The sequence below is a fragment of the Ranitomeya imitator genome, chromosome 5, assembly GCF_032444005.1.
Source record: "Ranitomeya imitator isolate aRanImi1 chromosome 5, aRanImi1.pri, whole genome shotgun sequence".
Lineage (NCBI taxonomy): Eukaryota > Metazoa > Chordata > Amphibia > Anura > Dendrobatidae > Ranitomeya > Ranitomeya imitator.
Window position 1 is genome coordinate 585,639,570 of NC_091286.1, and position 13,680 is coordinate 585,653,249.

At 49.6% G+C, this 13,680-nt stretch overlaps 1 protein-coding gene across 2 annotated transcripts in view; it reads right to left on the bottom strand.

The window, feature by feature from the left end:
* The window catches only part of RYK (receptor like tyrosine kinase), a 158,423-nt gene that overhangs the window by 65,380 nt on the left and 79,363 nt on the right, over positions 1-13,680 (bottom strand). Inside the window, exons 4-9 of one of the 2 annotated variants that reach the window (XM_069727924.1) lie at positions 9,203-9,337; positions 5,654-5,713; positions 5,001-5,145; positions 3,346-3,446; positions 2,685-2,738; positions 165-290 (exon numbers count right to left, since the gene is read on the bottom strand). In XM_069727924.1, the coding sequence (XP_069584025.1) occupies positions 165-290; positions 2,685-2,738; positions 3,346-3,446; positions 5,001-5,145; positions 5,654-5,713; positions 9,203-9,337 (621 nt within the window). Of the gene's footprint in view, positions 1-164; positions 291-2,684; positions 2,739-3,327; positions 3,447-5,000; positions 5,146-5,653; positions 5,714-9,202; positions 9,338-13,680 lie in introns of both variants that reach the window. The other variant, XM_069727925.1, reaches the window with a different exon arrangement.

Below are 13,680 nucleotides of genomic sequence, written 5' to 3' on the forward strand. Positions count from 1 at the left end.
CGCCTTTCTTACCCATGGAGGCATCATCCCACTTAAATACTTGCAGCTGAAAACATAATAAAATTGTCCAACATTCCTCTAAACCTACCCGCGCTCCGCGCCTGGCCATCCATTACCAGTACTGAACGCTAGAAGGAACATACAATAGAGAAGGGATTTCGTACCTTCCTGCAGGACATCTTTAAGGGTCACTCTTTCTCTGGAGATGGCGATGTCCTTCACCTTGGCCTTTGCTTCCTGGAGGGTGACACTTTTAAGGTCATTCTTCTCGATCCGGAGCGTTGGATAAACTGTGGAGCCAACAGAGGCAAACAATAGCAATATGAATACCCCGGCTGTGGTCCGTCCCACCCATGGTAATACACTGGGTGCCGATTCATTCAGCCACATCCATCACATGACAAGGTCCCTCCATCAATGCTTTGTGACTATAGATCTCCTTTTACATATTTCCATTGCATTGTAATATTGAAAATAGCATTTCGTGGCTTTTTGGGCTATGGAACTATTTTATGATCAGTGGGGGGGGTCGAATTCTGGGTCCTCCTTGATCCTGAGAATGAATGAGATGCGGAGCTGGGGCAGTGAAGAGGAAAACACCTTCAAATGTTAAAAGTGGGATCAATGGACATTCATAAAAATGACTGCCATCGCGGCACCTTAAATATAAAAGCAGTTAGTTGCCTTGGAGACAGACCACTGCTACTACACCGTAGAATATGGCCGTGCTTACAAGCTCCTTTATGTTGAGCGCTGCTTTGAAGCTTCATTGCCGTGCTTACAAGCAAGACAGCAGCGGTGGTCGGTATCCTAGGCAACGAGCTGTAACCGAGAGTTGTAATATCTCAAAAATGCCTGCAAATTTTTATAAGCAGTAAATCACAACAAAAAACAACAAAAAAACAACAAGTTTTTAGAAGCTCCATCCAACAATATCCATCCATGAAGATGAAAATCGCACTCTGAGGACCAGGGGACGTATTTTTCACAAAGCGTTAAACTGAAATCAATTAGACTGAATAAACAGTCCTCAAAGGGTTAAACAACATCCCCTCTTGGAGCTGTAAGAATTTAAAAAATGGCTTTTTCCCCCCCATCTCTAACGTCACATCAGAGGCAAGCGACCTCAAGGACAAACCAGAATTTTCTTGATCGATATGTCCAGCACTCAACATTTCAGTCATTCCTCTGTGACAAAGTGAACATGTCACTTACTCTGTGGATTACTTCACTAAAAGCAAGACAAAGTCTAAAGGAAAAACATCCCCCGGATTCTGAGAGCAGCTTATAGTAGGGGCAGGGACCCTGATTCCAGCTGTCATTCGCTGAGCATCTTCCTGCAGCTTTGATAACCTCACTGTGCCATCTGCTGCAACTCTGCTAGTCTCAAAAATAAGCCTTGTATAACTCTGCCCGATACGGACGGCTCCCTGTCTCTGAACTGCATGTATGCAGGCAGATGATGGGATATTCAGCCATCATGTGCCTCTAACAGCCGCCAGTGAAGAGAACAGTCAATCTGTATATGTGTGTGTGTGTGTGTGTGTGAGAGTGAGAGTGAGAGTGTGTGTGTGTGTGTGTGTGTGTGTGTGTGTGTGTGTGTGTGTGTGTGTGTGTGTGTGTATATATATATATATATATATATATATATATATATATATATATAATCTCAATATGAAAAATTGATGTTTATAAAAAAAAAAAAGAGCAGAATCATCCCCTTTCCACCCATTAAAAATATACAAAGATAATACACTTATGTGGCATTGCTATGTCCATATTAGTCAAATTTATCAAAATATAAAATTAATTAACCCGCTTGGTTAACGGTGTATTGGGGGGAAAAAAGAAAAAAACAATACTGCCAGAATTGAAAGTTTTGGCTACATCACCACAAAATAAATGGTGAACAAAACAATGCATCTATCCCAATATGGTATCAATAAATAAAAATGTTGGCTCAGGGTGCAAAAACAAGCTGTCACATAACTCCATCAAATGAAAATGTTAGAGGCTTCAGAAAATTGATACAAGTGGTCTTTTTTTTTTTCACGAATTCCTGATTTTTTTTATATTATTTTAAAAAACAATTGTGGAATTGCACTTTTTTTGCAATTTTGATGCACTTGGATTTTTTTTATCTGCTTTTATGAACATCACATAATAAATTCCATGATGCAAAAATACACCGTATCTTGAAAAAAAAAAAAAAAATACCCCTTGTACAGCTCTATCAGCACAAAAATATATGGCTCTTGGATTGAGAGGAAAAGAGGAAAGCACTACAAAATACGAAATCGCCATGTTGGGAAGGGGTTAAGGGCTTATGGATATCACAGGGGAGGCAGTCCAGGGATCTGGGTTAATAAAGAAAATGAAAAAAAGAGAAAAAAAAATTTGAATACATAAGAAAACCTCACACCATGAATAAACTTAGTTTTTTAAAGATATTAAGAAAAAAAGTAAAGAAAAAAACCCCCAAGTGTGCGCTATACTGTATCACAGAGAATGTGGTGACGAGGACTGCCACCTGCTGGTGAAACCAGCTCTAACCACGCGGAAAGCACTAGTGTACAACACGAGAACAGCACGCACTGAGCAGAAATCACAGCATTTTTTTTTCCAGATTTTCTCACATTATGGCTTTTACAATAAGTGAAACCCACACAGTGTCACATACTTACCGTTTAAATTCCGCGCCGTTCCTGCTCCGCTGGTCCCGTGTTCCCCGGCTGAATCTAGACCACCAGGGACACAAATGTATTAACCTTCAAGCAAAGCACCATTCACGAGGGATATCATCATTAACTCCTTAGCCCTCCTAGGAAGATTCATCATTAACCCCTTAGCCACTCCAGACTACGGTCATTCAGTATTAAAGGAGTTGTCGTACTGGTTTTATTTTTATATTTGCTTTCCTGTGCCCCAGCATCTCCAGCGCGGGTCGCTCTGGAGGTCTCCAGTGCTGTGAGTACAAATAGAGACGGCCACTACATGCGGAGACCCCTGGAGCGGGCTGCGTTAGACCAGCAGGAAGGTGGCTTAAAAAAAATAACAACATTTTAAGGTCACAAAAACCCTTTAACTTTGAGCTACGTGTTGCTGATAGGAACTTCAAGATATGAAAATCTCAAACTCCATATTTAGTATCAGAAAAATAGCATACAAGTTCTAGCCTCCCTTGTGTTTGGTTCTAGATACTAGCCACGGGGGTCACATTTATGGAGAGCGATCTGTATGTGCCTGCGTGGCACACAACTGCATCCGTGCTTCCTACGTACACGTCTGCAGACATACAAAAAGATGTGAACAGCGCCCCACACGTACTATGCGGAGGGCTCTTACTGGTGACTGGCGCGGCGTTGTTAGGGGTGTCTGCTCGGAGGTACTGCGTGGTCTGGGTTGATGGCTGGGAGAGCCCCTGGGAGCTGCCGCTGTCGCTCATACTGAAAGCAGAAGGCACCACATCAGTCCATCACATACATGGGAATTATTACACATTTACACAAGGAGTTCCCACGGCTGTCAGGGCTCCATGGACCCACGGCTGTCAGGGCTCCATGGACCCACGGCTGTCAGGGCTCCATGGACCCACGGCTGTCAGGGCTCCATGGACCCACGGCTGTCAGGGCTCCATGGACCCACGGCTGTCAGGGCTCCATGGACCCACGGCTGTCAGGGCTCCATGGTCAGGGCTCCATGGACCCACGGCTGTCAGGGCTCCATGGACCCACGGCTGTCAGGGCTCCATGGACCCACGGCTGTCAGGGCTCCATGGACCCACGGCTGTCAGGGCTCCATGGACCCACGGCTGTCAGGGCTCCATGGACCCCCGGCTGTCAGGGCTCCATGGACCCACGGCTGTCAGGGCTCCATGGACCCACGGCTGTCAGGGCTCCATGGACCCACGGCTGTCAGGGCTCCATGGACCCACGGCTGTCAGGGCTCCATGGACCCACGGCTGTCAGGGCTCCATGGACCCACGGCTGTCAGGGCTCCATGGACCCACGGCTGTCAGGGCTCCATGGACCCACGGCTGTCAGGGCTCCATGGACCCACGGCTGTCAGGGCTCCATGGACCCACGGCTGTCAGGGCTCCATGGACCCACGGCTGTCAGGGCTCCATGGACCCACGGCTGTCAGGGCTCCATGGACCCACGGCTGTCAGGGCTCCATGGACCCACGGCTGTCAGGGCTCCATGGACCCACGGCTGTCAGGGCTCCATGGACCCACGGCTGTCAGGGCTCCATGGACCCACGGCTGTCAGGGCTCCATGGACCCACGGCTGTCAGGGCTCCATGGACCCACGGCTGTCAGGGCTCCATGGACCCACGGCTGTCAGGGCTCCATGGACCCACGGCTGTCAGGGCTCCATGGACCCACGGCTGTCAGGGCTCCATGGACCCACGGCTGTCAGGGCTCCATGGACCCACGGCTGTCAGGGCTCCATGGACCCACGGCTGTCAGGGCTCCATGGACCCACGGCTGTCAGGGCTCCATGGACCCACGGCTGTCAGGGCTCCATGGACCCCCGGCTGTAAGGGCTCCATGGACCCCCGGCTGTCAGGGCTCCATGGACCCCCGGCTGTCAGGGCTCCATGGACCCCCGGCTGTCAGGGCTCCATGGACCCCCGGCTGTCAGGGCTCCATGGACCCCCGGCTGTCAGGGCTCCATGGACCCCCGGCTGTAAGGGCTCCATGGACCCCCGGCTGTCAGGGCTCCATGGACCCCCGGCTGTCAGGGCTCCATGGACCCCCGGCTGTCAGGGCTCCATGGACCCCCGGCTGTCAGGGCTCCATGGACCCCCGGAGCCGCCCGGCCTCCATGGACCCCCGGAGCCGCCCGGCTGTCAAGGCTCCCATTTATATTATAAGCAAATGATGAGTATAAGCTAAATACTTGATCAAACTAGTAAACATTTGAGTAACAGCGCTCTAGTTTTGGAGTAAATCACACCATTAGTCAATGAGTGGCGCCATCTAGAGGACCAAGTCTTACCTGTCATCCAGCTCCACTCGCTTCATGCTGTGAAGATGCAGCACAGCCAGGATAATCGCCACCAGGAAAATAACTGCGCAGCAAACACCGACACTGATATAGAAAACACGCGTGGAGGTGGTCGGGGCGACATTCACAGGGTCAACTGAGAAAAAGAAGATGATGAGGACATTGCAGAAGATTCAGGAGGAACAGTAGAATATCCACCATACCCAGGACACACAAGCCCCATAGTGAGGAGCTGCCATATTCCCCATAATATCACACATCTGGAGAATCTCTTCTTAGAACCTCGCATTGTGCTGCTCCTCTGTTATTCCTCCTGGAAATGTATGAATACACCGAGAACTGAGTGTTCGAAACGCGTCCCTAGAGTCTGACATGGTCAGGTCAATCAGTGCTGTCAGTCTACAGGGACAGCGCCTCTGACAAGGTGACTGGTAACGCCCAGTTGTCAATTTGTGAAATACTTTCTAGGAGGAATAACAGAGGAACAGCTCAATAAGAAAGGAAGCTCCAGAAGTAATATGTTCTGAAGGGAGCCATACTGCCTGCCGTGGCAGCTCAGCAGCTGTACGGAGCCATGATACCCCGCCAGCGTACACGCGGTAAGTGATAGGACCGCACACAATGGAGGACGCTCAGGGACTTACACTGAATTCTGGAGCTGTTCCTGTCTAAAGATATTGGAGGTCTCACCTCAGGCTCAATCTCTGTGGGGTAAAAACAAAAGTCATCACATGTAGTCATGAATATATTCCCATATTCTGCCCTATAGCCAGCAGACAAAGGGTGTGCACAACAAGGGAGGTGCCACCATCGCCAGATCAGGAGCTCTGCCCCTACATCATGCTTCACATTACAGAAAGCAAATCCAAAGAGCACAAGCTGCTACATGTGAATGACTAGGAGCACGTTCACACCGGCCATTACACAGAAACAGACTGAGCAGATACCCTGCTAGAAGCACAGAAATAACATGGGGTACACAGTAAACACGATCCGTCCCGGCTGGGTACACCTTGGCGCTGGTGCGATGGCCTTTCCCGCTTCTTTTGATTTTTCCTTCTTGCAGGGAATATGTTCATTTTGTTTCTATTTCGGGTCTCCCCTGTGTACACTGTACACTGATATACACGCTTGTCACTGTAGACGTACGCAGTACAAATCACCTGCATCACTACACAGACATCTTATACCTGACAAGGACGCCATGTTTACTTTGAGAATCCATGTAAGAATGGCTGTATGATTAAGTATAAACTTTTATAAGATTATCTCCACCCAGCTAGCCTGACTGACAGCTCCTCAGTGTCCCTCCTTCCTGCTGAGATCTCACACAGCTAAGCACAAGCTGCCACTCAGGCTACGTGGGTGCAGTCTGAACACAGCAGGACTCATGAGCCTTCTCTTACTCTTTACCTGAACCTAATTTATTATCAGAATCATACATTTTCCCTGACATGGTTTTTCAAATAATTACACCAGCATCATCAGGTTTAAAGAGAGATTATTTAGTGACAGATGAGTGCCGGAGACCCCTGTGAAAGCCAGCCAGTGGCAGGTATTCATAAGAGACTGATTTTTGCTATATATATTTTTGCTCTATCTAGCACAAGCGATCAGATAAATAAAAATGTGTTTTACATATATTACGACTTTTAAAAAAGAAAAAAATAATAATAAATATATATATTTATATTTTGATATTATATTTTGCGGACTATAAGACGTACCTCAAATTTTTGGCAGGACTACAGGAATAATTTTTAATAAAATGGCGGTGAATCTTATAGTCTGCTTTTAGGTTAGCTTACCGCGGGTAGGCGCCTGCGGTGAAGCAGGGTCCTAGGAGGCAGGGTCGCGGATGCAGGAAGCTGGCGGTGGAGACAGGAGTGGGGTGATGCGGCGGGGGTGGGGTATTTGGCAGTGCGAGGCTGTGGTGGGCACCAGGCCTTCAGAAAATGTCGAGAATCCCATTTCCCATGCTTTTCACTGTGGTCTACTTTGGGAAAATGATCGCTGGGGGTGGCGCATGTGCAAATTGAGATCTCGCTTCCCGGCCATTTTCACAATGTCCACCGCAGTGAAAAGGATGTTAAGTGCAGCCTCGCACCGCCGAACACCCCCTCCTCTCAGTCCAGTGCCTGCAGCATCACCCCACTCCTCCAGCTTCCTGCAGCAGTGACCCAACTCCTGGGACCCCGTCCACTGCAGCCGCCAACACCGTCACCATGCTACTTTTGGATTACAAGACGCACCCCCATTTGCCCCCCCCCCCCCAATTTGGAGAGGGGGGGGCATGCATCTTATAATCTGAAGACGATAGATAGATAGATAGATAGATAGATAGATAGATAGATAGAAATCACAACCCTTTTTTCCGCACTAAAAAATAAGGAAAGTACAAAAAAAAACAAACAAAGAAAAAACACACGTGGCATCACTATGACCGTAAGAGTCTGATTTATCAAACTATCAAATGAATTATCCTGATCAGTGAGTGGCGTAACAACAAAAAAAACGCCACCATTGTGTTTTTTTGGCCACTGCAACAACGCACAAAATGCTATAAAAGGCAATGAAGACTGCATGTACCCCAAAATGGCATCAATAAGTGTCAGCTCAGAGCAAAAAACAAGCCCCGACAGATTGATTACCCAAAAATTGAAAATGTATATATAAACATAAAAAAAAAAAAAAAACAATTGCAGTATTTTGCTTTTTCACCATTTTGTTGCAGCTTTCCAGTACATCACATCACAAAAAAAGATGGTGTCACTGAAAAGTACAACTTGTCCTGCAAAAAAACAAACCCTCACACAGTCATGGCAACAGAAAAGTGAAAAAAAGATTAAGGTTTTCGGAAGAAGGGAGGAGGAAAAAACAGAAGCTCAAAAACAAACAATCGCTCAGTTGGGAATAAGTAAAAAATAGTGCAAATTAAAATTATTAGGAGCAAATTAAAAACAGGTGAAAAACATCTGGTCACAAAAAAAAACACAAGAAAGAGAGGTGCAAATGCAATAATGATTTGGGCTCTACCATCCCAGGGCAGCACAGTGGCCCAGTGGTTAGCACTGCATGGGGGCCCAGTGGTTAGCACTGCATGGTGGCTCAGTGGTTAGCACTGCACGGGGGCCCAGTGGTTAGCACTGCATGGTGGCTCAGTGGTTAGCACTGCATGGTGGCTCAGTGGTTAGCACTGCATGGTGGCTCAGTGGTTAGCACTGCATGGGGGCCCAGTGGTTAGCACTGCACGAGGGCCCAGTGGTTAGCACTGCACGGGGGCCCAGTGGTTAGCACTGCACGGGGGCCCAGTGGTTAGCACTGCACGGGGGCCCAGTGGTTAGCACTGCATGGGGGCCCAGTGGTTAGCACTGCATGGTGGCTCAGTGGTTAGCACTGCATGGGGGCCCAGTGGTTAGCACTGCACGGGGGCACAGTGGTTAGCACTGCACGGGGGCCCAGTGGTTAGCACTGCATGGTGGCTCAGTGGTTAGCACTGCATGGTGGCTCAGTGGTTAGCACTGCATGGGGGCCCAGTGGTTAGCACTGCATGGGGGCCCAGTGGTTAGCACTGCATGGTGGCTCAGTGGTTAGCACTGCATGGTGGCTCAGTGGTTAGCACTGCATGGGGGCCCAGTGGTTAGCACTGCATGGGGGCCCAGTGGTTAGCACTGCATGGGGGCCCAGTGGTTAGCACTGCACGGGGGCCCAGTGGTTAGTATGGCATGGGGGCCCAGTGGTTAGCACTGCATGGTGGCTCGGTGGTTAGCATGGCATGGGGGCCCGGTGGTTAGCACTGCAGCATTGGGGTCCTGTGTTGAAATCTCAGCATGGACATCTGAAGGAGTCTGTATGTTCTCCCCGTGTTTGCATGGGTTTCCTCCGGGTTCTCCGGTTTCCTCCCACAATCCAGAGACATACTGATAGGGAATCTAGACTGTGGGCTCCATCGGGGACAGTGATGATGTCTGTACAGCGCTGCTGAATATGATGACGCTATATAAGCCAGCATAATAAATAATGTGTGCAGCCATCACAGCCTGCTGGGAGTTGTAGTTCGGCACTGCGATCACTGACTGGTTGCCGTTCCATAGTGTTAGGACAGTAAATCTTTACTTTTGAGAATACGCGTTCCCACACCCGGAAGTGTCTGTGGCCGGTGTGTGCGGCGCCCCCCACAGGGTCACACTTACTTCTGTAGCACATTTTCCTCCGCTTGAAATTAAGGACTGTGATGTTTTTGGCAGAGCTGATGGTTATGTTGAGCTGCATGACGAGCATGACCTCCATCTCCATTTTCCCAGAGCAGAAAAGATCAACTCTGAACACTGCCAAGAAAAACAGATGCAAAAATGATTAATGTCAGAAGTGAGAGGGCTGCGTACAACTGGGTGGTGTAACCCGGGCACGCGGAGGGCTGGTGTTACTGATACCGGCACAGTCTGGGGGCACGCGGGGCCGGGCAGCTACCACGGAGGGCCTTCAGCAATGACTTTACAGGACAGGAAAACGATCTGAAGAACCCGAGGAGCAGAAGTGTTAAGGAGGGCTCTCCGACCCACCCGTCTCCCACGGCCTCGCCTGGACACACGCACATTGTGATGAATACGACACCCAGCGGGTGTGCATGACACGCTACGGTCAGCCCCTCTCACCTGCTGCAGACCCTCTATCAGGAGCAGTAATAGAGAAACCTCTTGTCCATGTTGGGGACAGGGCAGTCAGAAGACAAAGCTCCAAACTGAGGCTGCTAAATATTTACATTTAAAAAAAAAACATTTTTGCTACACCATGTGAGAGCAACATTACACATGGACAGAACCTGATTCCAGCAATGTGTCACTTACTGGGCTGGTTGCTGCAGCTTTGATAAAATCCCTGTTTTCTCTGCTGCAGGTCTAGCAGTTCTCTGAATGCTGGGCCCTGTGTAACCACGCCCACACTCATGATTGACAGTTACTGTGTACACCGACTCTACTGAAATTACAAGCAGCCCAGTAAGTGATCCATCACTGGAATCAAAGTCTCTGCCACTACATCATGCTGCTCTCAGATTACAAAGTAAAACCTGCTGACAAATTGACTTTAGAAGGTTATGGACATAAGTTTGGGGCTTTTGCTTTTTTTAAATTACCGTTAAGTCTCATGATCGTTCTGTGGATTGCAGCCACCTGATCAGTAGATCTAGCTCTTCAGCAGCAGTGATGCCAAGTGATGTAAATACACAGGATTTTGCACAGTTTGCCTCCTATAGATTCCTGCACTGCCAATTGCTGGCTGCAGAACAGAGCTCACAGAGTCCGTCAGTAAGCCAGCTTTGATAGAAAAGTTTAGAATTATTATTATCCGTCTTTTTCGGAGCTCCTCTCAGATGACTGATGACTATAGACTGCATCAAAGGTGAGGTGGACATAAATCAGCTGTAAGGAGCTCAGAAAAAAACAAAATAGATAAAGGAGTTACAAGCTTTCCTATGAGAAGGCTCGGCGGGAGTCTGCGGTAACTGCAGCCAGCGATGTGCAGAGAAAAAAGACAAATGGGGCAACATTTCTAATGAAACTGAATTAAAAAAACAATGTCCTAAAAGGTGCTCATATCGCCCAATCACCCTGTAAGGGTATGTGCACACGATGCGGATTTTGCTGCGGATCCGCAGTGTTTCCGTAGCTGCGGATCCGCAGCAGTTTCTCATGAGTTCACAGTACAATGTAAACCTATGGGAAACAAAATCCGCAGTGCACATGCTGCGGAAAAAAACGCGCGGAAACGCAGCGTTTTATTTTCCGCAGCATGTCAATTCTTTGTGCGGAATCCGCAGCATTTTTACACCTGCTCCGATAGAAAACTGCAGATGTAAAACCACAGCGGAATCCGCAATAGAAACCGCAATAAATCCGCAGGAAAAACCGCAGCGGTTTTGCACTGCGGATTTATCAAATCCACTGTGGAAAAATCCGCAGAGGAGCTCTATACGTGTGCACATATCCTAAATCGGTGAGGGTCCATCAATCGCACAAGCAGTTGGGCAGACGTCGCCGGCTCGCCAGGCTGCAGCGCTCACAAGTGAATAGAAGCAGAGAGTACTCTGATATGCCCACGCACAGGGTAAGGTCATTCAGGGTAAGGTCAGGGTAAGGTGGTATGAGCGATAATGGAAACTCAAACACGACCTGCACCAATCTAAAGTATTGGGAAGGAACTACATAAAAAAAGTCACACAGGTCTAGACACTTTACTGGGAACCTGACAGCTGATAATTACTGCGCAAACTACAGGCGGCCCAGAGCAGGTGGCCCACAGCAGGAGGCCCAGAGCAGGTGGTCCAGAGCAGAGCAGGCGGCCCAGAGCAGAGCAGGCAGCCCAGGAGCAGAGCAGGCGGCCCACAGCAGGAGGCCCAGGAGCAGGCAAGCCCAGAGCAGAGCAGGCGGCCCACAGCAGGAGGCCCAGGAGCAGGTGGTCCAGAGCAGAGCAGGCGGCCCAGACCAGAGCAAGTGGCCCAGGAGCAGAGCAGGCGGCCCACAGCAGGAGGCCCAGGAGCAGGCAAGCCCAGAGCAGAGCAGGCGGCCCACAGCAGGAAGCCCAGGAGCAGGCAAGCCCAGAGCAGAGCAGGCGGCCCACAGCAGGAGGCCCAGAGCAGAGCAGGCGGCCCAGGATAAGGTGGCCCAGAGCAGAGTAGGCGGCCCACAGCAGGCGGCCCAGGAGCAGGTGGCCCAGAGCAGAGCAGGCGGCCCAGAGCAGAGCAGGCGGCCCACAGCAGGAGGCCCAGGAGCAGGTGGCCTAGAGCAGAGCAGGCGGCCCACAGCAGGTGGCCCACAGCAGGAGGCCAAAGAGCACGTAAGCCCAGAGCAGAGCAGGCAGCCCACAGCAGGAGGCCCAGGAGCATGCAAGCCCAGAGCACAGCAGGCGGCCCACAGAAGGCGGCCCAGGAGCAGGTGGCCCAGAGCAGAGTAGGCGGCCCACAGCAGGCGGCCCAGGAGCAGGTGGCCCAGAGCAGAGCAGGCGGCCCACAGCAGGCGGCCCACAGCAGGCGGCCCACAGCAGGCGCCCCAGGAGCAGGTGGCCCAGAGCAGAGCAGGCGGCCCACAGCAGGCGGCCCAGGAGCAGGCGGCCCAGAGCAGAGCAGGCGGCCCACAGCAGGCGGCCCAGGAGCACGCAAGCCCAGAGCACAGCAGGCGGCCCACAGCAGGCGGCCCACAGCAGGCAGCCCACAGCAGGCGGCACAGAGCAGGCGGCCCAGGCATCTCTCCTGCCGGGGATGCAGGTAGATCTATAGGACAGGGCACACTAGTTAAGTGGAGGTGATATTTATTTGCAATCTAACTAAATGCAATCTGTACCTGAAGAAGATCCAAGTCATTGACCCAAAATGTTACATAATATCGCCTCAATGTAATGACTGAGTGCCTAGTCCTATTATAAATGGTAGGATACCACTAGTGCACCACCTATCCAGAGTGCCGCGATCTATACCTAGAGGTACACAGGATGTCTCACTCAGAAACGCTGCAGTTTCAGAGAAACCATACATTTAGAGGCTGGCTGAGGATCACACTGGTGACTACTCCAAATGGCCGGCCCCTGCCCTGCTTCCCATGAGGGACTGGTCTCTCCCTGTGGGTATAAGGGGTGACAGGTCTTTTGCAGTGGTCACCTGAGCAGCTTGGCCTATGGATAACGTTCATAAGTATGTTTTTCTCTAAAACGCCGCAGTGTGGTAGAAATTATACCGCCAGACGCTGTCCTGATTTGTGCAGCAAGAATCAAGAGAGTCAGATTCCCTTTAGAATAAATCTGTTCCAGTATCTAGGACACTGCTTGATCTTTCTCATAGCGCCCTCTTCTGCTCGGTTACGGTCCTCTAACAATGCCCACCTCCAGTGCTGGTGACAGGAAGCCTGCACGATACTTAAAGGGAACCTGTCACCCCTTTTTTTCAATATGAGCCAAAAATAGCGTTCAATAGGACCTGAGCTGTGCTTTACAATAGTGCCTTTATTATCCCCTGATTCTCCACCTTTGCTGCCAAAATACCTTAGTAAACTCGCCGTTGCGCTGCGCTGGGAACAGTACAACACGGCGACTGGTAAGCATCAGGGAATAAATACTGTACACACATTACTGATGGCTAACAGAGGAGGCAATGAACAAAAAAAAAAAAAGGCAAAACTTAAAAGCTGCACTGGGCCCACATATTTTATAATGGCCCACATTAGTAAAGCCTGTATTCTGCACGTGCTTTGGTTTGGTTTTGCATAGGAAACCTGCAACTAGCACAGTCATTTGTGACGTAAAAGGCTTAGAAAACTTAATTGTAAGCAATAGAAAAAATTAAAACATCTGTAGCAGATTTCATATCCAGCATGTGAAACAGAGGATAGTTTCTTGTACTGACATTCTTGTACGTAGCAGAAGTCAGGATTCCAGCTCTTGAGTTACATGTGCATTGCTGGGATGTTCAGATTTTTTCCTGCAGTGTCTGCTTCCCAGCACATTTCGGTCAGGTTTGGACCAATATGGCCGTAATCGTGTTGTAAACGTGGAGTGTACCGGGTACCTGCTTATACCATGAAAACCACAAATACCACTCATATGGTATATTCAAAAATATTTCACGGATCCGTACATTCCTAAACAAAGAATCTGCAAAAACCCTAGTCCATGCCCTCATCAT